Source organism: Marmota flaviventris, chromosome 11 (genome assembly GCF_047511675.1).
Source record: "Marmota flaviventris isolate mMarFla1 chromosome 11, mMarFla1.hap1, whole genome shotgun sequence".
Classification (NCBI taxonomy): Eukaryota; Metazoa; Chordata; class Mammalia; order Rodentia; family Sciuridae; genus Marmota; species Marmota flaviventris.
This window is the reverse complement of record NC_092508.1, coordinates 71822620-71849302: the sequence shown is the minus strand read 5'-3', so window position 1 is coordinate 71849302 and position 26683 is coordinate 71822620. Positions and strand designations below refer to the sequence as shown.

General features: G+C 41.4%; 2 protein-coding genes across 15 annotated transcripts in view; one reads left to right on the top strand and one right to left on the bottom strand.

Moving 5' to 3' along the window:
* The window catches only part of Tanc1 (tetratricopeptide repeat, ankyrin repeat and coiled-coil containing 1), a 225795-nt gene extending 216539 nt beyond the window's left edge, over positions 1 to 9256 (top strand). For all 11 annotated transcript variants that reach the window (XM_071619154.1, XM_071619151.1, XM_071619157.1 and 8 more), the window contains 7 exons: positions 960 to 1083; positions 1438 to 1613; positions 2964 to 3096; positions 4286 to 4377; positions 6078 to 6224; positions 7062 to 7162; positions 7727 to 9256. In XM_071619154.1, coding sequence (XP_071475255.1) covers positions 960 to 1083; positions 1438 to 1613; positions 2964 to 3096; positions 4286 to 4377; positions 6078 to 6224; positions 7062 to 7162; positions 7727 to 9173 — 2220 coding nt within the window. In that variant the 3' untranslated portion in view covers positions 9174 to 9256. The remainder of the gene's footprint in view (positions 1 to 959; positions 1084 to 1437; positions 1614 to 2963; positions 3097 to 4285; positions 4378 to 6077; positions 6225 to 7061; positions 7163 to 7726) is intronic.
* A 2995-nt stretch (positions 9257 to 12251) lies between these two features.
* Wdsub1 (WD repeat, sterile alpha motif and U-box domain containing 1) overlaps positions 12252 to 26683 on the bottom strand; it is a 72734-nt gene continuing 58302 nt past the window's right edge. For all 4 annotated transcript variants that reach the window (XM_071619158.1, XM_027937978.2, XM_027937979.2 and 1 more), the window contains 2 exons: positions 22681 to 22821; positions 12252 to 12803 (listed from right to left, as the gene is read on the bottom strand). In XM_071619158.1, the coding sequence (XP_071475259.1) occupies positions 12646 to 12803; positions 22681 to 22821 (299 nt within the window). In that variant the 3' untranslated portion in view covers positions 12252 to 12645. The remainder of the gene's footprint in view (positions 12804 to 22680; positions 22822 to 26683) is intronic.

Here is a 26683-nt window from a genome sequence, read left to right as displayed (position 1 = left end):
GATAAAGCACTTCCCTCATCATGGCATCCTGAGACATCTGCCATCCTTCTTTTCCTCCCCAGCCTTACCACCATACATGGTGTAAGGGGTTATTTCTGAGGTTAAAAGTTGCCCTTGGAGAAGGGCAAACCATCCTCCAACCCTGCATTTAGGAAAGCGTGTTGCTCGGTGTGGCAGGCCAGCTTTTTCCCAGCCCCTCCCTTGCCCCATTCTCTACTCTTGTAGGTACAGTGAGTTCCTTCAGAACCAGGGGATCTGTTTTAAGACCCCTGGAGACACCAGATTCTGAGGATGTTAAAGTCTCATATATAAAATTGCATATACTATGCAATTGCATACACCCTCCCAAGAACTTTCAGTCATCTCTAGATTGTTTATAATACCTAGTGCAATGTAAATGCTATGTAAAGTTATGATGTTGTATTGTTCAGGGGATTATGACAAGAAAAAGTCCGTATATGTTCAGGACAGGTGCAGTTGTTTTCTGAATATTTTCAGTCTGCTGTCTATGCATCCACCAGTGTGGATCCTTGGGCACAAAGGGCTGCCTTTGCTTAGCTCCAGCACCTGCTTGGGGCCCAGATGACCCTGCTAACTCCCTTAGTTATCCTCAGTCATCCTTAGTTATCTCACCTCCCCCACTGTAGCTGTCATGTCATTACTTGATTGTGATTGGCATCGCTTCCTGCAAATGACTGTTTCTGCCTGGCACATGTGGTATTTGTAGATACACTAATAAACTGGGAATGTTAAAAGAGCATATATTTGGAAAAAGATTCTGTTCAAAGGAATGCAGTAGAAAGATCGTACGGACTCCATGTACCACACAACATTCAGAAACATGGAGTTTTACAAGAAAAGTGCCATTCATCTACTTTCAAAGATTGAAGTGCCTGCTGCATAGAAAGAATGCGGCATACTATTGCAGAAAGGAGATTAATTCTGAGTGCTTCTTTCAGATCGTTAGGCTGCTGTTGGAACGCGGCTGTGATGTGAACCTGAGTGACAAGCAGGGCCGGACGCCCCTCATGGTGGCTGCCTGTGAAGGGCACTTAAGCACCGTGGAATTCCTCCTTTCAAAAGGTAGCTGGCATGTTGCCCTGCGTAGGTTTCCTTTGCAGGGACAGAGAGTTTCAGTAGTCCCACTCTGTACTTTTCTGCCTCCAATTTTCAGTCTTTTAGTTATGGAAATGGATCTCTCTTTGTTCTGGGAGTCTTCTCATACACACACAAGCAGAAAGAAGAGGTGGCACGGGCTGCATATCACTGCTCAGCTTCAGTGCTGACCCTTCGGCCATCAGCTTTAAAATTCGGTGCTCAAGTGACATGCTGTTCTGCCCAGCGCACCGTGTGACCGGGCACTCTGCACTGGAAGACCCTTTGCTTCTGGCCTTTGCCATGTAAGGTCCACTTTCTGTGACTGGACTTTCCTTTCAGGTGCCACCCTTTCTTCTCTGGACAAAGAGGGTCTGTCCGCGTTGAGCTGGGCTTGTCTGAAAGGCCACAGGGCAGTGGTCCAGTATCTGGTCGAAGAAGGAGCTGAGATAGACCAGACGGACAAGAACGGCCGTACTCCCCTGGACCTGGCTGCCTTCTATGGCGATGCCGAAACTGTGAGTACCCACGGGACTTTGCTCCCCTCCACCTGCAGGCCATACCAGGGGCACTGTGGGAAACAGGACCCAGAACCAAAGATGTTTCTGACATATGCCTGGGTGTGGCCTGGGTGTGGTGGGTGAAATTTCAATTTTCCCTTATTCTGTGATGTGCAGTCCATTCCAGGACTTAGTAAATATTGTAAAGCATTTTTAAAAGCTTAGAATGACCTACTTACAACCTTGAGATACTATAGACATGCATGTGAGTATGTATACCCACGTGCATATGCAGTTTCGTTTCCTCATAGTGATCTGTGTAAATAGAATCCCTGCATTGATCCTTCAGGAAACACGTGTGAGATCATGCAGTACCTGTCTTCGTATGCCTGGCCTGTTTCATTCAGTGTCACATTCTCTAGGTTTATCTATGTTGTTGCAAATGACAGGATTTCCTATTTGAGAGCAAATAATATTCCATTTTGTGCATTTATTGGTTGGTGTTTTTAAAGTAATGTGGTATTAATTGCCTAAAAATGTAAAAGGTTTTGGGCACTATCGCTATCTCTTTGCCAAATGCCTAAATCTAGTGGGGGCATAAGGGGGAAAAAAACCCTCAGTAAAGTGAGAACCAGGAGATGTCTTTCAGGGAAGAAGCTTTGTTATTGCAGGCCTCTGAGGTGCCAGAGAGTCTTCAGTGACTCTGGCCTGAGGACTCGGTGCATCTGCTGGGAGCGGGAAACCATGTGCTGTGCAGAGGCACTGAGGTCAGGCTGGAGCGGCAGCTTGGGGCAGAGCACTTGCCTGGCATGCATGAGGCCCTGGCTTCCATCCCCGCGCACAACATACTACACACATGCACATCGTTAGAGTTCAGTGGTACGTTACAAACTGTACTTCCTGACTGTCAAAAACAAATATTTAGTTAAATATAATTTTTAATAAGTTCTTTTTGTTGTTGTTTTTAGTTGTAGATGTAAACTACATCTCAGTGGAGAAGTCCCACTGCTAGTTAACTGCAGGCAGAGGCGACCGTCTCCTTTCTCTGACCAGCAAGTGGGGTCAGACAGGCGGTCACACACTATGCACATGCGTGTCTCATCTGCCCATCCTCCCCGTTGTTGCAGGTAGCAAAGCCACTTCAGCAGAGAAGGCTTTAACTGTGAGCTGCAGCTCCTGTTTTTGATTGTTCATGTTAACTTCATTGCCATCCTGGGATTCCCTAATGGCCAGAGGCATCTGAAATAGGAGAAAAACTAAGATTGTCAGCCCCCAAAATTCAATAGTTTATCAACATCTGGGAGGTGGGCGAGTGGCCCAGTTCCTGCCAGGAGCTGCTTCTCAGGGTTCTGCTCTCCCCCACTGCAGGTGCTGTATCTTGTCGAGAAGGGAGCCGTGATTGAGCATGTGGACCACAGCGGAATGCGTCCCTTGGACAGAGCCATTGGTTGTCGAAACACCTCTGTCGTGGTTACACTACTCAGAAAAGGAGCCAAGTTAGGTCAGTGAACTGTGCCTCTGTTCAGCTCCAGACATCAGAGTCCCTTAGGGAGCATGAAGCTCACCTGCTCCCAGGATGAGAAAGAGGGCACTTCCTGTCTCTCATCATTAAACATGGTTTAAGCAGCTTATGATAATCTTATGCGTGTGGGTAGAAAACAGAAGCTAAAGCTGAGGCCAGTGTGGAGTCACAGGTATTTGGGACACAATGGAGCCACATCAGGGAGGAGTTAGACTGGGCTCTAACTCTGGGGCTGGTGGAGCATCAGTAGGAACGGAAGCTTACAGGGTGATGCTGGGGAGCAGCCAAGGCTGAGGTCCTCTGTTCTACAGCAACCAGCATGGTCAGCTGGCTAGGGAGGTGGTAACCCCAGTGTGGTTTCTCTGAAGGAGAATTGGAGGGATTTCTTGGAAGCATGATGGGTGCACTACTTGAACTACATATGGAGGGGCTGAGCAGGGAGAGCCCCGTCCCTAAAGCTGGCTTTGACGTCACACCACTGAGCCTGAGGAGGAAAGAGTAACTAAAGCATCCCTATCTTGGTTTGATGTTTAAGAACTTTGCCAAGAGCAATTCTGGGCCAAGGACTGTGATGAAAGCACCATTTGCAAATATTAAGTGGTTAATGACACCAGGGACTCGCCTAAGCAGGGTCCCCATTTTAACTCGATTCTCCCCACAGCCCTTTAGGTGCCTAGGACTTTGCCTTCCTGCAATGCCCCAGTGCTTGGAGTAGGTTGGAGAGGAGGCAGTGGCTGTGATGTAGGCCAGTGGATGGGGACAGGCCGGAGGGCTCAAACTAAGACACCTCAGAGTGGACTGTACAGAGCAGGCTGCGTGGGACTCAGAGCACCAGCCTGCCCACTGCTGGCATGATGGGTGTGTGGGGAGATTACTCTGAGGTCTGGATCAGCTGCCTCCACCTCTCAAAAGGAAGGGGTGGGTCTTAACTGCTCTGATGCCTTAGTGTCTCATTGAGTTTTTCAACAGGACAGATTGGTGCTGGCACCATTCTCCACCTGTGTGCCTAGTTCAGCATAAAATAGGTTAGAGCTCCCCCTCACCTCACAGTTGCTCGCTCCCTTTCCTCCTCCATACTGCCTTCTGGAAGCCCAAGACACAACAGTGGTTCCTGCAGTGGGGCTCCTGCTGTTTGTGTGCAACTCCTGAAAGCATGTTTGTTTTGCAGGAAATGCTGCCTGGGCGATGGCCACTTCCAAACCTGATATCTTGATTATACTTTTACAGAAATTAATGGAGGAAGGAAACATGATGTACAAAGTAAGTGGTAGCACCCTTTCTCTGCTGCAGTAACTGCCTCCAAGCAACCTTTTAGATGGATATTTATGGCCAGAGGTGTGCTTCTGCACACAGCATATGTAACTTAGTGGTAATGGAAGTTCTAAGAGATGCTAACCTGGCCTTATGCCCAGGATTTGTTTAATCTCTCAACAGCAGAATCTTAACTAGAAAGCACTTCTCTTTTGTGTCTGAGAAACATCACTTCAGAACTAATTCTTGAGGCTGAAGCTGTAACTTCCTGCCTGAAGCTGTGGAGAGTCACCTCTATCTCATCTGGCACAGCGACAGGAGGTTCCTTAGCCTTCATGTTCTCCCCACATTTGGAGCACAGCTCTGGGCACAGTATGTGACCCATGGAAAAGAACACCTGGGAGGCATTTCCAGAAGAAAATAATCATTCAGTCTCCCAAGCCTTTCCTATTATTTTATTTATTTACTTACTTTTTGCTTATGGTAGTACTAGGGATGGAACCCTTTATATTTTAGTTTGAGACAGGGTCTTACTAAATTGCCCAGGCTGACCTCAAACTTGTAATGCTCCTGCCTCTGCCTCTTGAGCTGCCACCATGCCCAGTTTTTCATAAAGATTTTTTTTTTTTTTGGTAAAATGTAAAGAACCACATAGCCCATATTTTAGGTTTTGCAAACCACAGTGGTACAAAACAGCTACAGATAATATGCAAGTGAAGGAATGTGGCCATGGCCCAGTAAGAGTTCGTTTGTGAAGACAGGTGGCAGGCCAGATTTGGACAGCACGCTCTAGTTTGCCAACCCTAGGTCTAGATAGACATGGAGGCCATTTACATAGATTTCTATTCTTTTTGGACTGTAATTAGATAGAATTAAAAGATTACGAGGGAGAAAAAAATAGATTGTTACCATCTTAATCCTTTTTACTATCAGGCAGCTGTATTTGCTATGTTGTACGTTTTTTCCCTTTTTATTTTTTTAATAGTAACAAATAAATAGGCATGTAGCATGACCCAGCAGGGCTCCTGGCTTGGAATCAGTTTGAAATTGAGTTCAGAGTGTGTATTGTTGTGGCTTTGAAGTGGTTTTAATATGGATTTTGGTAGGCAATTATGTCAGAAACATCAAGCCATTTTCCACAGGCTGCGTGCCTGCTGCGCGACGGGGCTGACTGAGCAAATGGATTTCTTTAGCCTTGAAAATGATGTGGTGCTGCTCTGATTTTTAAAGCCCATGCTTTAGTTCTTCCTTAAAGAGAAATTATTATTCTGCAACAAGCTCTGGGTTTATCCACAAGTCTCCACTTGCCTTGGAAACCACATCATTTTTTTCTTCTGATTTTCATTACACTTGGCCTTAAAAATATCTTTAGATGAGAGATCGTTCTTGAAATAACTTTTAATCATACATGATAACTAAGAAGATAGTTGAATTCATTAAGATGGAAGGATATCAACTTGGCCATTTACAAACCTCTTCTTGTAAAGCCATCTTCCCCCTCGTTGTGTGAACGCATGTCATGGAGGCCAGTGTGGATACGGAGCTCGAGCATGTTTGGGCTGGTTAGTGTCCTAGCTTCTGCCCTGGCACCTATTCACCTTTCCATGGGCTGGGATGGTTTTACATGGAGGTCTCTAGGGGGTGAGAGTTTATTCTTAAAAAGGAAAAATTCCTGTGATTTTTTTTTTTTTTTTTTTTTTGAATCCTAGAAAGGGAAGATGAAGGAGGCAGCCCAGCGGTACCAGTACGCCTTAAGAAAGTTTCCTCGAGAAGGATTTGGGGAGGACATGAGACCTTTCAATGAACTAAGAGTTTCCCTTTATCTCAATTTGTCTCGATGCCGAAGAAAAACAAACGTAAGCTGAGGCCGTTATTCTAACCCAGACCTTTGGTGGTAGAACTCACATGGCAAAGGCCAGCCCTGCCACAGACCAAATCCCAGGTCTGGATCTGCTCTCTGAGTGATGTCCTTCCTTATAGGAACCTGTCCTGTAGGAAGCAGCACTGTCTGCTCTCTGACGACCACCTGTAGGTCACAGTCACTACCCGCCTCTCCATATGGCAAGGGAATGCACTGGGCTTAGTTTCCTCTGCTCCCTTGAGAGAAGCAAATGCAAACCCCTCCTCTCCCCGCTTCCCAGCAGGGACACTGCCAACACTGCCACCAGTTGCCCACCCCCAGATTCAGAAAAAAGGTCCCAACACAAAAGTCTATAAAGTCTGCCTGTCTAAGGTTCCTTAGGTTTGCACAGGGAGCTTGCCAGTGACTAATTTATAACTAATTGTGGTTCACTCATGGTTAATTTGTAACTAGTAGATGTTTCAGTACTTTTTTTTTTTTAACTTCACCACCCCCGCCCCCTGCCCTTGCCCCCATCAGACCTGCTTGTTCCCACATTGTCACCTTCCTACTGAAGCAGACACACCTCTACCAGTGCTGATCTATCTGCACCCCTGGCTCTACTGCTGATCTCCCTCCTGAGCCATCAGTTGCTGGATTCCTGAGCATAGTAATGGCCTGTTATTGTCTAACCAACTCTCAAACAAGACAAATGGGAAAACTAATCTTGTCCTTCATCCCCCTCTAGTTATGTCCCAAAACTCTGCCACCCTTTAGCTCAGGTCCTATGAAAGAGTTGCCTGTAATTGTTTCAGTGCTGCGTCTGACTTGTGTATTTAAATATTGACACCAGGACTTTGGCATGGCAGAAGAATTTGCTTCCAAGGCTCTGGAATTGAAACCCAAGTCCTATGAAGCCTTTTATGCTAGAGCAAGAGCGAAGAGAAATAGCAGGTACTGTCTGGGGTCACCTGTCCGACTACAGGAGCCTTTCCCCCCTGCCTTTGGAATTAAAGTTACTAGTTGAATTTGAGGAAGTTTTGCTTTATTATGGTTACTCAGATGCCTCTTGTCCCTTTGAATACTAAATTAGCATCTTCCAAGAGGCAAGGTGTTACTGGTGATGGCTAAACTCCTGTTGGCTCCCAAAATCTCAGTAACTATTCCAACCCATTTGAGACTCACTGCAACACTGAGCACTGGAGTGAGTCCATGTTTTAGGGAGGCGGCCAACCAGGGGCAGGGAGGGGAGGGAAGTGTTGTACATTCCTTCTGAGAGGTGGACATAGTGAGGGGCCAGTGGAGGTAATGTGGCGTCCACTGAGTTGCACCTACATAAGCCACACAAATCTGGGTTAGCTGAGTAACTGTGGGCTAAACAGGACCTGTTGCATGGTAAGTGGTCAGACCTCATGCAGCTACCTTTTTCTTCCTGTGAGCACAGCTACTTTATGAACAGTTATAAACAGACCATGTTCATACATGGCCTATGACCATATCTTATGTCTTCATATAAAGGCAGTTCGTGGCAGCTCTGGCTGACTTGCAGGAGGCTGTGAAACTCTGTCCCACCAATCAGGAAATCAAGAGGCTCCTGGCCCGTGTAGAAGAGGAGTGCAAACAACTCCAGAGGAACCAGCAGCAGAAACAGCAGTGCTCCCCTCCAGCTGCACCTGGTGCCTCCGATAATGAAGATAATGAGGAGGACACCCTAACCCCTGGGTTAAAGGACCACTTGCACTTCGATGAGGCCGAAGAGGAGGAAACTTCTCCACAGGAAGAATCCATTTCCCCGACTCCCAGGTGCCAGCAGCCATCCTCGTCTGCCCCTTCCCCGTATATCCGAAACCTTCAAGAAGGGTTACAATCCAAAGGCAGGCCAGTATCACCACAGAGCAGGGCAGGAGTCAGCAAGTCCCTAAGGGAGACTGTCGCTCAGCCGGGGTTGGTTATGCAGCCCACCAAACAGGCACAGATAGTGAAAACAAACCAACACCTGGGTTCTGGCCAGTCTGGCATCAGAAACAGTAGTACAAAAATGCAGGTCTCTTGTCAGAATCCTCCTCCAAGCCCCATGCCAGGCAGGATCCCTGCAGCTCCTGCTGGGAGCAGAAACCAGCATGTAGAGGGAGCAGGTACCTTTACTGTTGGAGCTGGTTCTAGCCACTTTGGGGATCGGCTGGGCCCCAGCCAGAATGTCCAGCTGCAGCGCAGTGAAAGTGGTGCTGCATATGCTCTGCCAAGCAAGGCGAAAACTGCCGAGAGGCTCCTGTCCCATGCCTCTGTGGCTGTGGATGTAGCCCCTCCAAGCCAGGGCGGACCAGTGGGCTGCGGCGATGCACGACACCCAGCTTCCCTCACCAGCTCAGGCTCCTCTGGTTCTCCATCTAGCAGTATAAAGATGTCAAGTTCAACCAGTAGTTTGACTTCAAGCAGTAGTTTTTCAGATGGCTTCAAGGTCCAAGGACCAGATGCTCGAATTAAAGACAAGGTTGTGAGCCAGGTGCAGAGCAGCGCCACTGAGCATAGGCCCCGCAGTACTCCATTCATGGGGATCATGGACAAGACGGCAAGGTTCCAACAGCAGAGCAACCCTTCAAACCGCACCTGGCACTGCCAGGTGGCAGAGGGGCTACTGACGGGCACATCCCCCGCTGCAGCTGGCCTGCAGTGCTCTAACTCTGAGAAGCCCTCTCTCAAACAAGGAGGATATACCAGCCAAGCCAAAACCTGTTCTGCCTCCACCCTGAGTGGCAATGTCCACAATGGGGCCCAGGTAAAGGAGCTAGAAGAAAACAAGTGCCAAATTCCAGTCCACCGCCAAGACACGAGGGTAACTAAGAGCATTTCTCATCTTTACCCGGAAAGTATCTCCAAGCCACCACCTCATGTCAGTAATGAAGCCCACAGGAGCCACCTCACTACAGCGAAACCAAAGCGATCATTCATAGAGTCAAATGTGTGAGCCTAAAGAGACTCATTTGTAGGATTTGGAAAAGTGTGTTGGCTCCTGGTGGTAAATAATTAAATGGTTTTTCATCATAAAAATCACTTTTTAGCCATGTTTTTTTTCTTTTTTTCCCATCTAGGGTGGATCAGATGCAATTGATATATTAAAAATATAGAATAAAACTTTAATAAGTCACTAGAAGTCACCATAATAACGCTAAATAGAACTGAAAACTACAGTTAGCTTTACCCATCAAGTTAAAAATTTAAGACAGTAAAGAAGATGTCAACTTTTCTTAGGAAAATTATTTGATTTTTATCACTTTCCTCCTAGCCTTTGCTATGTGGTAAAATCATGGTACTTAACAATGGCCTTTTTTTTTTTTTTAACAAAAGGTTTAACTCATGATATAATATCCTAATGACATATTCTAGAAAAGATGGAATTTTCAAGTTACAGTTCCATTGAGTCAAATTCCAATTTTATTTTTACATATATATACAATTAAAACCTGAGTGATTTCTAGCTGAATGTGTGTGACTATAAATATAGCTTATATTTTCTTTTTTGTTCTTTAAGCAAAACATGAAAGCATCCAAGTATTGTTCCCTTTATAAAAGAAGTTCTTTTAAGAGGATTAAACACTTATTCCCACATTACGGTTCTTAATCAAAATACTTTTATAGCACCTTTTTTGAAACAATATTCATGCTTCAAGGTGTTCTAATATGTGGAAACAGTCTAAGCTCTCTGGAACCTTGATTGGTTGTCCTAAATTGGATTTGAGCTAAAATACTAAGAGCAGCATTCTTAGTAGCTAATAGATTCGGTCTCAACTGGTTCCAAACTGCTCTTATCAGTGCTAATGTTCCTTAAAAAAAACCTTCCATCATCCCTTAAGGACAGTGTTTAAGTTGGATATTTAAGGTATGGTTGGTTGTTGCTTTTGTTATACAATCATTACTTCATAGTCACATGTTGTATATATTAAATAGCCCAGCCTTATTTGAACTTGTAAATATAACTAAGTAGTTAATCTAAAACCAGAAGCAAACAATAAAACCCCAGTCATGTATTTGCATGTTCTTTGTAAATTTCATCCACGCTGGTTATTGCACTGAATGATGTATTATTATGGCATGTTAACAGTATATCAGTAACGGCACTTTATCTCATTTATATAAGAACACCTTCGAGGTGCTACTTAAGTCCAAACTGATGTATTATGCATTTGTAAAGACAAGGTACAAGAATGAACCTTGGTTCAAAGGTATTTTTATATGAAATTGTGTGCTATTGGAGGATGTTAAGATACTAGGTTAAGAGAGGTGGAAGTATATTTGTTTTATACGTTGGGATGTGAAATTTATTTTCTAGAATTGGGGGAAAGGAAGTTCTATATTTGCAGAATGTTTTAAAAATGAATAGTTAGGAAGTTCCTGTGAACATCTTTAGGGTTTTGTATGAATAGGAACTTCCTGGTGTCATTCTTCAACATTTGTTCCTGCGTGTGTGTACAGTGTGCTTTGTATAAACAGCTTTATCATTTTTATAGGCTTTCCATGAGTTCTTCTATAACTACTATAGCTTATTTATTGTTTATTATTTTCTTTAATATTTGTGAAAGTCTTACTCTTTTGTTATGTAGTTTTGTTTCTGCACAACTACTGTACTTTTCCATAAGGAATAAAGGCCATTACTAGACTTGGGTTGGCATTCACTGACTTACTGGGTAAATAGAGCACAACAGCTCCTGCCTTGTTTTAACCTCTGCATTTCACTCTTTGCTTTGGGGTAGTACTTTTCTATACAAATACTACCAAATACATATTAAATTTCATTTTCTACTTTTAGAATAAAGGTAGCAGCTTCTAGAAATTCCAAAATATTCAAGGGTCAGAGCTAGTTTCTTTGTCTGAAATAGAAAGCATGAGGAAAAGCAATCTGTATTAGTTGTCTGTTTTTGTTGGCGACAGGAGAGCTTTAATATTTTAACTCTCAGGCACTTTGGCAATACACTGAGCATTGTTATGACAGTTTGTTCTTTAACACATTTGTGGTATCTTTGTTCAATGTTTGTATTTGTCTTTATAACCACATATTTCAGTTTCAAAGGAGTGAATCAGAGTGAATGGTAAGCTGTTTTATCATCATAAAATTCTAAGTTGGAATCTTAAGCCTAATATTATTTTAGGTTATTGTCTGGTAACTAGTATTGCTAGAAACCTAAGTATGTTCAGTTTTTCAAAGCTATAGAAAGTTTAAAAACAAAACTGGGGTTGCAGTTGTAGCTCAGTGGTAGAGTTCTTGCCTAGCATGTCCGAGGCATTGGGTTTAATCCAATCCACCACATAAAAAAATAAAGGTATTGTGTCCATCTTCCATTTAAAAATATATATTTTATAAAAAACTGGATAATACATAATTCTTGAGCTTGGGTACTTGGGCAGGCTTGTCTTTTCCTGTAAAGCAGTCAGTGTGTTAGTAAAATTAGTAATGCATTAAATTATGATTTTGATTTAGTCTTAGTAAAAGAGGACACTGGGTCAGTTACCCCAAGTGAAATTCCATTAGGAAGCTGTGGGTCAGAGGGCACTAGCGCTGGTTCCACATAGTCCTGAACCAACATTGGGGCCTGGAAAGTCCATTGAGTGAACACCAGTCAGGATGGTGGTGGTGGTGTATTAAATACTCCAGAGTACTATGTAAAAATGCCATTGTATAATTACCCTGCAAGAACTTCTAAAAAGTCTGAATTTTAAAAGGAGGCTAGTTAGCCCCTTTGTATACTATGCAAAGTCAAATTGACTTATTCATGGTAATTTATTTTATCTAACTTGTATCTGGGTTTGAATAAAAATCCTTAGTATCCTACAAATTGAGTCCAACAAAGTTGCTTATTAAATGTCTGAAGTGATTTTCTCAATTATAAGTAATTTATAATTATTTTTTTATAAATCCTCAAGTTATCAAACAAATGGCTATTAACTAGGATATAACCATCTGTTATATAGCATTCTGATCTTTAGTTGTAAAGTGATATGACCCATACCTAACCAGAATAAATTTAAAGCACTCCAATTTAAAGTCAAAGTAAAGTTTTATTTTTTGCATTAGTACAAAAAAGATGTATAATTAAGTCCATGAATTTTAAAGAATGAAAATTGAAGATTTTTATAACTAAATTTATTTTTCCTTCTGTTTTGCTTTTAATAATGCTTGCTTAGTATTTAATTCAAATGAGATCACTGAAAATATAAATAATACAACATAACAATTTATTTATTTTTGCAGTATTGGGGATCAAACCCAGGGCTTTGCACGTGCTAGGAGTGCTCTGCCACTGAGGTACATTCCCAGACCCTTTTAAAATTTTTTGAACAAGATCTCGCTAAACTTCTGTGACTGGCTTCAAACTTGGATTCCTCTTGCCTCAGTCCCCTGAGTCGCTGGGATTTCAGGCATGAACCAACGTCAGCTAATAGTTTTATTTTTGATGTGTCTCCAGCCATCGATTGATGGCCATTTTCAGAGTCCTATTTGGTGTAAGAACCACTGAAGGAAGAACCAGATTTGTCATTGGACTTGTACGCTTCTTTTTGCTGATCCAATTTTCCATTGCTTCCTTTTCATATGAATAGCCATCTTGAAAAACAAAAAGGTATACAAATTATTTGAAATGTAGATAAAGTAGATAAAGTTTCTAAAATGAACTGAGTATAAAAACTCATTGCCAAGGCCTCATTGGGTTTTAAATGATATTCCTGTCATGCTTGGACTGCTATAACAACGTAATCCCTGCCACAACTGAAATTCTAGTGTTTTACATGCATTAAGATTGGATTATGCTCTGTCACACACAGTCACCTAGAACAGTATCATTATAAACTCATAGTGCTTTATATGGTTCCTTTTGAACACTGCAACTGAGACCAGGATCCTGTCAAAAATTCAGTCATAGTGGAAAAAAAAAGAAATGGAAAGAGCTAAGTAGAGTAGTAGTAAAGAAACATTTGGCTAAAAATGAGAAGGAAAAGATTCTTAAGAATAACTAAGCTAAACTTTCTTCCATACTGAAAAGTCAGAGGAACATCTAGAGATACAGAACTTGCCCTACTCAGAACTTGACAGTAAAGAGATTTAAAATTCCCCCCACCAAAAAAAAAAAAAAAAAAAAATTCACTTTTTAATACTGTCTTCTTGCAAACTTATTTGCCTTTACATGTGTCAAAATTGGAGTTTTTTGCTTCATTACTTTCATTTTTATATTTGTAGTGCTTTTTCTGAGGCTGACACTCTGGTTCCCATCTATTTGCTTTGAAATAATGGCAGTATATTACTATTTTTAAGTGTGAAATTTAAGATTTCTTTGATTCTATCATCAGGTTAAGTCCCCAGTCTAACTGAAGTACTGTGCTTGAAAATTGTTTACATGTTTTAGAAGTAAAAACTATTAAACATTCAGGAATCTTCTCTCTCCTGTCCAGTCCTATTCCTCCCTTCACATAGGTAACTATGTATATCAGTTATTGTATAAGCAAATGCAAATGCATACATTCTGCATAAAAGCTAGCATATACTCATTTGCACCATGGTATGTTCTTTTAAAAATGTTCTCCCCATCCCACCGTACTCTCCTGTACATCTGGATGGTTTCTGTTTTTTTCTTTTTATAACAGTGCTGCAGTGAACAGTCTTGAGCATGTCACTTGTATTTTTGATAATGCATTTGGGGGTGATTCCAAGAAGTTGGAGCATATTTATGTAATTTTACTAGACAGTGTCGATTTCCTTCCTAGTAGCAATGTTTATGAGAATGTCCACATGCTGTATGTCTGATGCTACAGCATCAACAGAACGTGATGTCTTATCTCATAATGTTATCAATCTTTAGGGGAGCAATGGAAGAATGGTAGGAATTTTTCTGCATGTTTGAGGCACTGGTTTTCTTTTTCCTATGAACTATAAACATTTTTGCCTATTATTCTTGTAATTGTCCTTAGGAGAAAAAAATTCTATTCAGGAGAGTTTTCCCCATTCCATCAAGGAACTTACCTACATTTTTCTTCTGGGACTGGAAAAATTTTGTTTATGTTTAGATTTCTGACCTATCTGGAATTAATTTATATGTGCAGTAGGAGAAATACAATTTTATCTTTTCCCACACAACTGTTTAATTGTCAGAATACTGTGGATTTAAAAATACTATCACTCACTAAATTTCCCAACTCACTTGCATCAACATCTGAATTTTTAAGAATTATTTTCCATTGGTTTATTTATGTGCCAATGATACAATACTTTTAGATTTTATAACATGTTCTAATAACCTAATAAGACTACCTTTCTTATTGTTCTTTTCTAGGTTTTTTGTTTTTGCTGTTCTTATTCTTTCAAGTGAAATCTAACACTCACCCTCAGTATTGCTGGGAAAAAATGTTTATAAGGATGTTAAATTTGTAAAATGAAACAAATATCTTGTTGAGTCCTATCATCTTTGTATCCAAGTATATTTTTTAGGGATGATCTGTAGTTTTCTTTATATAGATCTGATAATTTTTGCATATTATGTCTAGAAGGTTTTTTTTGAGATACATGACAGTACAGTGTATTCTGACATTATATGTACATGGAGTATAACTTATTCTAATCAGTATTCCATTCTTGTGGTTGAACATGTGGAGTTACAATGGTTGTGTATTCATGTATGAGCATAGGAAAGTCATATCCAATTCATTCTACTGTCTTTCTTATTTCCATCCCCCTTCCCTTCATTCCCCTTTGTCTAATGCAATGAACTTCTGTTCTTTCCTCCCTACCCTCTTTCTTGTGGGTTAGCATCCACATTCCAGAGAGAACATTTGGCCTTTGGTTTTTTGGGATTGGCTTATTTCATTTAGGAATGTAGTCTCTAGTTCCATCCACTTGCCAGCAAATGCCATAATTTTGTTGTTCTTTATGGCATGGTAATATTCCACTGTGTATATATGCCACGTTTTCTTTATCCCATCATCTGTTGAAGGGCACCTTGGTTGGTTCCATAGCTTAGTTATCGTGAATTGAGCTGCTATAAACATTGAAATGGCTGCATCACTACTGCAGTATGCTGATTTTAAGTCCTTTGGGTATGTACCAAGAAGTAGGATAACTGGGTCAAATGGTGGTTCCGTTCCAAGTTACTGAGGAGCCTCCATACTGCTTTCCACAGTGGTTGCACCAATTTGCAATCCCACCAGCAATGTATGAGTGGACCTTTTCCTCCATAACCTCACCAACATTTGATATTTGCCATTGATAATTCAATGATATTTGATAACTGCCATTCTGATTAGAGTGAGATGAAGTCTCAGTGTAGTTTTAATTTGCATTTCTCTAATTGCTAGAGTGTTGAACATTTTTTTCATATATTTGTTGACTGATAGTTACTTCATCCGTAAAGTGCCCGTTTAGTTCCTTTGCCCATTTGATTAATTGGGTTTTGTTTTGTTTTGTTTTGTTTTTTTGTGGTGGTGCTTGGGATTTGAACCCAGGGCCTTGTGCATACAACGCAAGCATTCTATCAACTGAGCTATATTCCCAGCCCTGATGTTAAATTTTTTGAGTTCTTTATATATCCTAGAGATTAATGCTCTGAGATGCAGGTGGCAAAGATTTTCTCCCATTCTGTAGGCTCTCCATATTCTTGTTTCCTTTGCTGTGAAGAAGCTTGTTAGTTTGATACCATCCCATTTATTGATTCTTGATTTTACTTCTTACACTTAGGAGTCTTATTGAGGAAGCTGTTTTCTAAGCTGACTTGATGGAGATTTGGGCCTACATATTCTTCTAGTACGGCCAGAGTCTCTGGTCTAATGCCTAGGTCCTTGATCCACTTTGTTTTCTGCAAGGTGAGAGGGGTTTGATTTCATTCTGCTACATATGGATTCCAGTTTACCCAGCTTCTTCAACAACTGGTGCTATCTTTTCTCCAATGTGTGTTTATGATGCCTTTGTCTGGTATGAGATAACTGTTATTTATGTGAGTTTGTATCTGTGTCTTTTATTCTGTTCCATCGGTCTTCATGTCTCTTTGTGCCAATATCATGCTGTCTTTGTTACTATAGTTCTGTAGTAGTCTAGTACTGATCCTTCCTGCTTCACTTTTCTAGCTAAGGATTGCTTTGGCTATAGAGGCCTTTCACCTCTTTTGTTAGCCTTAAAGAAAATAAAATACTTGGGAATCAATCTATTTTGAATGTAATAGTTTTCCTAATTTCTCTTTGAACTGATTCTTCATCAGTATTTAGGAATGCAATTTATTTATGGGCATTAATTTTATATCCTGCTACTTTGCTGAATTTATAAATTCTAGAAGTTTTCTGGTGGAACTTTTTGTGTCTTCTAAATATAGAATCATATCAGCAATAAATAGGGACAGTTTGAGCTCTTCTTTTCCTATTTATATCCCCTTAATTCTTTCTTTTGCCTAATTGCTCTGGCTACAGTTTCAAAAACTATGTTGAATAGAAGTAGTGGAAGAGGGCATCCTTGTCTTGTTCCAGTTTTTAGAGGGAATTTTTATCCCATTTAGAATGATGTTGCCTTGGGTTTAACATATATAGCTTTTACAATGTTGAGGTATGTTTCTACTATCCTAGTTTTTAGAACATGAATGAAAGCTGTATTTTGTCAAATGCATTTTCTGCATCTATTAAGATAATCAGAGAAAGGTTACTGATACTCCTTTTTTTGTTTGTTTGTTTTTACTTGCTACTTTTCTAAATTCGTATTGTTTGTAGTTGTTTCTTTATTCTTTTTTGAGAAAGTAAGCAGGTGCTAGATTTTATCAAATGTGCTTTTGGCATTTACAGAAACAATCCTAAGTGCTGCTTAGCCCTGTTAAGGTACTGCCCCAAGAAGCTGAGGATTCTACATGCAGGGACAAGAATACCACAAACTCTACACCTGTTTTGTCTGCTGGCTCCTTCTCAGATCCTGCAGTGATATATCTAGAGGGAAACTGAGCAAGGTTTCCTATCCTCCTTGTTCCTGCCCCTGGATTTTCATTTGCTAGGAGAAGCTGGTTACAGTCTCTCCAAATATTTTATCCTGCCCCCTTATAGACAGTAGCACCAGCTGGGCAGCTCCTCCACTCCTTAGAAGTCCAAGAACCACAACTTCTCTTTTGTCCTTCAGCCCCAGATATGGTACAGTACGTGTCAAGTGCAGATACTGACAACTGTGACTGCCTTTTGCTCTTTATACTTCACATACCATAAGAGTCATCCTTTTAAGTATAAAATTATTTGATTCTTGGTACATTTCCAAGTTGTACAATCATTACCAACCACTATTTAATTCAGAACACCAATGGGGGGGAAAAAACTGCAGCCAATAATCTATCTCTATGGGATTTGCCTGTTTCAAACATTTCATATAAATTAAATTACACAATATGTGGCATATATTTATGTATAGCATCATGTTTTAGTACTTGTTTCTTTTTATGGCTAATAATATTCCATTGTATAGCTATACTACATTGTATCCATTCATCTCTTGATATTTGGGCTGTTTCTACTTCAGGGCTATCCATGTGAACATGAACATACACTTAGGAGTAGATTGTTGGTAACTTTTTGGGAAACTGCCAAACTTAATTCCAATTTCTGTATATCCTTTTTTCTTTCTTTTGGGTGGTGCTGGGGATTGAGCCCAGGGCCTTGTGCATGCACTCTACCAACTTAGCTATATCCCCAGCCCAAATTTCTGTATATACTTGCCAACACTTTTTTCCAGTTTTATTTTAGCCATCTTAGCAGGTGTGACATGTTTCAGTGTGAATTTATATAACTTGATATTGTGCATCATTTTACATGCATTTTGGCCATTTTTGGAAAGGTTTATGCAAATTATTTGCCATCAAGTTTATGAGTAGGAAAATTTTATTAATTAAAAAGATGAGTATTTTGACCCACAGTGTCATATATTACATCACACTCACCTACTACTGATAAATGATATCCATTTTAGTATCACTATTTGAAATACTGTGAGTTCAGTAATAGCTAATTAATTTGCACTGAGCTAGACTTTAAAGTGAGGGGACCCTTTAAAGTATCCCCTGTATGTGTTTAAAAAGAAGGTATACTTTCTATTTTGAAGGTTCAGAATTTGATATATCACTATTTTAGACTGAAGTACGATCAAGGTTTTTATTGTGCTTTCTCCTCCCATTGCCTATAGTTCCTCCTTTATGAAGGTCGTTGTTGTGTTTGGGATTACGCAGATAGTAATGATTATGCTAAGAGTCATGGTCTCTGGTACCGTAAATGCGGTACCTTTCCAGGTGACAAGTATGCAGCCCCCTTCCTTACTACTTGCTACAACTGTCTCATTTTTAGGCTGGGTTACATAGAGGGATTATGTGTTATTAGCTAATCTCAGACTCTTCCTTTATGAATCACAGAAAAATTCTTTCATAATGGGAGCCGAATTAATAAATTTGATATTTTAGGAAGTTTTATATTTTTGATGTATTGGTTACCTTTATGCTAACATCATTTGAAAAGAAGGAACTAAGAATATTAAATTAGCTAATCAGTGAGCTTATTTAATTTTTAATATTTCCTAATCTCCATTGTTTTATAGTGTATTTTGTCACCTTTCATTGAATTTTCTTAAATGAATACTTTTTCTCTGCCAGTTTCTTACTCTACGCAATTCAGTTATCCCAAAGTAGTAAAGAAAAGGATTGTCAAGAGCTATGACAGACCACATCCCCCCACACTAGCATTTTTATGAATAAAAAAGCACTCAAAATATTCTAACACAAAATAATTGCATCTGACAATCTGTATTAATGACACGATTGTTTTTTAGAATCCATGTAAAAAGTTTACTGTAACTAAGTTGAGGAAAAAAACTTTAAAAAGATAATATGATAAACACTACATTCAGTATTGCTTATTTTCATTACATTTTCAAAATGACCTAAATAATTTTAAATTATTTCCATCCAGACAAGTTCTAAGAAGTAAATTTAAGAAGCTCCTGGATTATTTTAATGGACACATTCTTCAACTTAATGCACTCAGATGAATAAGTTGTGGCAAAATACCACAGTCATGATACCTATTGTGAGATTTATCCATTTCCTATACTTGTGTTTCTAATAAGAAAGCAGATTGAGTGAACCTAAAAACTTCTAGCTATATTATATCTAGAAATGGTGAATAAAAGTAGCATCTTTTTGAATGAATAGCTTACTTAGCATTGAAAGATTTAAGTGAAAAATATTAGCTCAGTGGTCTGGGCTCTACTCTCTTGTCCATGGGGGGGAAAAATACTCAAACACATTGCTGCCCACTTTCCTGTCCAAGAAAATGGACCAAGCACACCTCTTCTCCAGAGTTAAATGTCCTCTTCCCCCACTGGAACTCCACAGATGATACTTAATTACAATCTCAAAAGCCTCAGAAAAATATACTATGAAAAAAATAGTGTATCAGACCATTGCAGGGTACTATATTTATTCATTCTGTATAACTTTGTAATGCAGGTATTACAATTATCCTTGTTTTAGAGATGAAGAAACTGTAGCCTGAATAACTTTTCAAGGTCACACTGGTATGAAATGACAGCTGGCATTCAAACCCAAGCAATGTAGCTCCAGGGTCTATGGATTCTACATGCTAAATGGAATTTCCAGAGAAGATAAATAAAATAACTGAAATCTCAATGGACAGATTAGACAACTTATAGTATATTAGTAGGAAAGTCTGAAAAAAACATGTATGAGAATGTCTGAAATTGGAAGATACCTACACTCAAGATGCGTAGTATGTCCTGAGCAAAAGAAATCCATACCAAAGACATTCTTTGAAGCAAAACATAGGAATTAAACTGACAGAACACCTGAACTAAGAGAAGAGAGTGTTTCTCCAGATATAGTGAAAACAATGTAGAACAAGCAAAATGGTCAGATCAAGGTTAGAAGGTTTTAATATCATAAATTGTTACTTTCAGTGAATTAAGTTAAACAGAACAGACCTGGCAGGAATAGAAAAAGAATAAAAGGAATGCCTGACTAGTGCAAAGTTACTTTCACCCCTTATTTAACTTCCTATAATCCTAGTCAAAACATCAGATATTTTCTACTGTAACAAAGAAATTCTAAGAAGGACTAAATGGGCAAATATGACCAAGTTAGTTTTTTAAAATTAAAAGATAAATTTACACAAGTCCACCTGAAGGCACTATATGATCAACAATATTTTCTTATAGAATAACATGTTGGTAAAGAGTTATCAAAACATCACAGGTACCTCCAAAATAAGTACAGTTTTTATATTAATCAGTTAAAATAACGAAATAGGACACACCAAAACTAAATCAGTGCTTAGAGTACAGAAAGCCTCCATTTTTTAAATGTTTAGTGCTTGACTATTTTTTTAAAAGAATGAAACACAAATATCTTAGAAATTCGTCCAAGGCAATTGGTTCAAAAGATGTAAATACTGGTGGGATGGGGTGGGGTGGGGAGGGCTCAAATGGAAAATAGAAAATTCTCCATGCCAACAGCAATTAGCCCAAATCTATCTATAATCATAAAGACACTGGTCCAATTCCACTATTTAAAGATCATGATTGAATTTTAACATGTTATATGCTGACATCAATGTTGCTAAAAATGATTTTGCAATCAAAGAGGACAGACATTTTTATAAAATGTCTAAAATTATACCCTTAACAAGGAATGAATAAACAAGGAAAATCTCAAGCTCCTCCTCACAAAAATCCTTTCATATTCTTTGATCCCATGCAGATGTTTCCCCCCAAAAAACAGCCTCAAAACTCAACCATTTGTAACTTTAATACAAAGTAATATATGCTTTTAAAGATAGGAAACTTGGAAAAATTTTTAGAGTGGACATTTACCATTTGGTCAGTGCCACACCCCCTTTTCTGAGAGAGGCCCTTCCCAATACTATCTTCCTCTTAATTCTCTACAGCTAAGAAGGCAGTCTTCCACCTCATTCCTGTAACAGATGACCACTGAGCCAGGGTTCTGGCTCAAATTAGGCCAATGAGTTCTTGTGGGGATTTTGTCAGACCGATCACTCTCAAGTGGGCAAAAACATAAAATGTAAATAAACTTTGGGACCAGTTTGTAGTCATGTTTTTCCACCATGTGGGAAAGGCACACAAGTGATTATTCAGAAGGCTCTGCACAGATAAGGAAATTCTGAATCACTACGATTCACATTTAATAAGTCAATTGCTATATCATCGAAAGCCAACTCAAGTTGAGTTTCAGTTACAAACAAGAATCCTTATATACCAACTCAAAAATATATAGCCACTACTATACCCATAGTAAATTTCAGTTTGAAATTTAAAAAAGCTAACACTACAATGTTTATTATATGCAGTTGTTTTACATACCTAACATATTAACTCATTCAAGAATCTCATGAGGTAAGTACTAATATCCCCATTTTGTACATGAGGAAAATGAGGACCAGAGAGATTGAATAGTCCTCCACAGATAACACAGATAAGTAATGAAGCAGACTCAGGCAGTCTGGGTCTTCAGTGTATGTACTCACCTTGCATAAGTGTGTTTCTTATTAAAGAATAAAAACTAAAAGAGCTGAATTTGAACTAAATGCTTTATGAATAAGAAGTCACATAAGAAAATTACAAATCAAAAAAGATGATCAAACTCAGTCTTACACAAAGAAATGGAAAGTGAAGTTGCTCTTCATGTGTCATTGAGAAAGACAAAAAACATCACTGATATCCAATCAGACAAGGAAGGGGAAGGTATAGAACTCATTGCCTCTCTAGTATAAGGAATACAGCTTCTAATATACTAATTGCACTGGGGCATACATCCCATGGAAATACCCTAAGTAATAGTGACAACAGAAACTGAGATGTCAGTACTATGGAGCTACAACAAGATTTGTAAACACACACACACCAACTAGTAGAAGAGTTAAATAAAATGTAGCAAAGCCTCAGAGGTATTGTATTGTGAGTACAAATTACATAGACTAAGTCAATATGCAGAAATGTGTAATAAAATTTGAGGTCAAATAAAACACCCCACAATGGAATATGAATTCACTAATTACAACTATGTAAAATATGTGTATATGGACAATGATTAATAATGTGGAATGTTACAGCTTCATCTTTAAATTCTTTTTCTCTATATTTGTTTAAGTTTATGACAAACCCTAAGTGTTCTCAGTAGTCTAACTTAAAAATGATATCTTTATGTTCTGGCAACTATATATATGTTTTACAAGTTTAAGTAAAATCTGAAAAATCCTTTTGTCTCAATTCTGAACCTGTCCAATTTTATTATAAAATGTTCAATTGTTTACCTCAGGCCTAATGAGTTTTTCCAAAGGAAAAAAACTAGTGAGAAAACAGGAATGTTGAAAATTCTCCACATTTAAGCAAACTTTTGTCTATATTATTTGTTTAGCACATAAGCGTGCCCTGCCGACTTGGTAGGCATCACACATACCTGATGCAATGACAGGATCTTTCATAAGTTCTCTAGTTATTGGACATATAAATTCATCAGGAATTCCAGAAGAAAGGGATTTCACCTTGGTCCGGAGCTCTTCAATTTTCCTCAGCACTTTACTACGCAACCCTAGAGATTCTGAAAAGAAAGTATTCCATTAGGGCTGGATTTTTTAAAAATATTTTTTCTAATTGTAGATGGACACAATACCTTTATTTTACTTATTTATTTTTATGTGGTGCTGGAGATCTAACTCAGTGCCTCACACATACGAGGCAAGCACTCTGCCACTGAGCCACAGCCCTAGCCCAAGGGCTGGAAATTTTTTTGCCGGTCCTTAGCAAAAAGATTTTTATCTACTACAACCAGGAATATTCCAACATACTGTTTTACCATATGAAAATGTCTTAAAAATTCCTTTATGAATCACTGTAATACAGAATACTACCTGTCGGTTAAGCTATGTCAGCAGCTGGTAGTTTATTTTGAACCACCTTAGATTGTGAAAATTCAAGAATTTCAGGTGCCAGAAATTAACACACAACAAAACCAGAAAAGGTTCATTTTATTGGTTCATTTATATGACATAGGCTATGGATCTAGTTCTTATGAAAGATCCTGTCATCGCATTAAACATGCAAGGTCCTGGGTTCAATCTCCAGCACCACAAAACAAAGATTAAAAATCTATATAACAAAAAATTACTAATAACTTTGAAAGTTCAGATGAATAATTTAAAAAACCCATGTTATAATAATACATTAAACAATGAAATTAGATATATTTGCTCATTCTTATATGAAACACAATGAAAAGTCTCAGCTGCTTGTCCAAAAGAGTATGCACAAATTTCATTTTTAATTTTAAGAAATCATCTCTCCCCCTCCCCCTGCGCCAGCATAGTAGAGGGAACTGGGACCAAAGACAGAGCAGGCCCAGCGGCCTGCTGAGGGGCAGAGCCGCCCCCCACCCCCCTCGCCTGCCAGGTAGGGGAAGGGTGACCACCAACAGAAAAGGCCCAGTGGCCCAGGGCGGGACAGAGCTTCCAATCACTCCTGCAAGGTAGGCGGGCCTGCGACCCACCGGCAGAAGAGGAGCAGCCGCCTGCTGAGAGGCTGAGCCGCCCCCTCCCCCTGCGCCAGCATAGTAGAGAGAACTGGGACCAAACACAGAGCAGGCCCAGCAGCCTGCTGAGGGGCAGAGCCGCCCCCCACCCCCCTCGCCTGCCAGGTAGGGGAAGGGTGACCACCAACAGAAAAGGCCCAGTGGCCCAGGGCGGGACAGAGCTTCCAATCACTCCTGCAAGGTAGGCGGGCCTGCGACCCACCGGCAGAAGAGGAGCAGCCGCCTGCTGAGAGGCTGAGCCGCCCCCTCCCCCTGCGCCAGCATAGTAGAGGGAACTGGGACCAAAGACAGAGCAGGCCCAGCGGCCTGCTGAGGGGCAGAGCCGCCCCCCACCCCCCTCGCCTGCCAGGTAGGGGAAGGGTGACCACCGACAGAAAAGGCCCAGTGGCCCAGGGCGGGACAGAGCTTCCAATCACTCCTGCAAGGTAGGCGGGCCTGCGACCCACCGGCAGAAGAGGAACAGTCGCCTGCTGAGAGGCTGAGCCGCCCCCTCCCCCTGCGCCGGCATAGTAGAGAGAACTGGGACCAAACACAGAGCAGGCCCAGCAGCCTGCTGAGGGGCAGAGCCGCCCCCCACCCCCCTCGCCTGCCAGGTAGGGGAAGGGTGACCACCGACAGAAAAGGCCCAGTGGCCCAGGGCGGGACAGAGCTTCCAATCACTCCTGCAAGGTAGGCGGGCCTGCGACCCACCGGCAGAAGAGGAGCAGCCGCCTGCTGAGAGGCTGAGCCGCCCCCTCCCCCTGCGCCAGCATAGTAGAGGGAACTGGGACCAAAGACAGAGCAGGCCCAGCGGCCTGCTGAGGGGCAGAGCCGCCCCCCACCCCCCTCGCCTGCCAGGTAGGGGAAGGGTGACCACCGACAGAAAAGGCCCAGTGGCCCAGGGCGGGACAGAGCTTCCAATCACTCCTGCAAGGTAGGCGGGCCTGCGACCCACTGGCAGAAGAGGAGCAGCCGCCTGCTGAGAGGCTGAGCCGCCCCCTCCCCCTGCACTGGCATAGTAGACGGAACTGGGACCAATCATAGAGCAGGCCCAGCGGCCTGCTGAGGGGCAGAGCCGCCCCCCACCCCCCTCGCCTGCCAGGTAGGGGAAGGGTGACCACCGACAGAAAAGGCCCAGTGGCCCACGGCGGGACAGAGCTTCCAATCACTCCTGCAAGGTAGGCGGGCCTGCGACCCACTGGCAGAAGAGGAGCAGCCGCCTGCTGAGAGGCTGAGCCGCCCCCTCCCCCTGCGCCGGCATAGTAGAGGGAACTGGGACCAAACACAGAGCGGGCCCAGCGGCCTGCTGAGGGGCAGAGCCGCCCCCCACCCCCCTCGCCTGCCAGGTAGGGGAAGGGTGACCACAGACAGAAAAGGCCCAGTGGCCCGCGGCGGGACAGAGCTTCCAATCACTCCTGCAAGGTAGGCGGGCCTGCGACCCACCGGCAGAAGAGGAGCAGCGGCCTGCTGAGAGGCAGAGCCGCCCCCTCCCCCCCCGCGCCTGCAAGGTAATCGGAACTGAGACCACCATCAGAACAGGTCAGACCTGCAACCGAGAGACAGAACAGGCCCAGTGGACTGAGGAAGGGTAGAGCCGCCCCCCCCCACGCCTGCAAAGTAGGCGGACCTGCGACCCACTGGCAGTACAGCCCCAGAGGCCTGCAGAGGGGCAGTGCCGCTGCCTGCGCCTGCAAAGTAGGCAGAACGGCGACCACCGACAGAACAAGCCTAGCGGCCCGCAGAGGGACAGAGCCGCCGCCCGCGCCTGCAAGGACGGCGGACCTGCTACCGACTGGCAGAGCAGGCCCAGCGGCCTGCCGGCGTGGTAGGCACATTGCCCCAATTGGCGGAGGGGCAGAGCCGCCGCCCATGCCTGCGAGGGAGACTTTGCAACTATACAAGACCAGTATAAATAAATAGGGGGAAAATTCAATAGCACAACAGTTTCACCAAGAAGAAAGGAACGCGAACAGTATGAAGAGACAAGGAAAGAAAGGACCACAAGCATTGCAGGTCAACTCAACTTTAGAAGAGGTAATAGCTGCAGCTGATGGAATGTCAGATAAAGAATTCAGGATATACATGCTTCAGATGATCTGGAGTCTCAAGGAAGACATCAGACAGCAAAATCAGACAATGAAAGATCACTTCAACAATGAATTACATAAACAAATCCAAGAAGCAAAAGATCAACTATACAGGGAAATAGAGGTTATAAAAAACAAACAAACAGAAATCCTAGAAATGCAGGAAGCAATAAGCCAACTTAAAAACTCAATTGAGAATACTACCAGCAGAGTAGAACACTTAGAAGACAGAACATCAGACAATGAAGATAAAGTATTTCAAAATGAAAAGAACATAGACAGCTCAGCAAGACTGTTAAGAAACCATGAGCAGAACATCCAAGAAATATGGGATAACATCAAGAGACCAAATTTAAGAGTCATTGGGATACAGGAAGGAACAGAGTTTCAAACCAAAGGAATGAGCAATCTATTCAATGAAATAATTCGAGAAAACTTCCCAGACTTGAAGAATGAGACAGAACCCCAAATCCTAGAAGCCTACAGGACGCCGAATGTGCAAAATCATAAGAGACCCACACCTAGACACATTATAATGAAGATGCCCAACATACAGAACAAGGAGAGAATTTTAAAAGCTACAAGAGAAAGGAAGCAGATCACATTTAGGGGTAAGCCAATCAGGATAACAGCTGATCTTTCAACACAGACTCTGAAAGCTAGAAGATCCTGGAATAACATATTTCAAACACTGAAAGAAAATGGGTTCCAACCAAGAATTGTGTTTCCAGCGAAACTAAGCTTCAGGATGGAAGATGAAATTAAAACCTTCCACGATAAACAAAAGTTAAAAGAATTTGCAGCTAGAA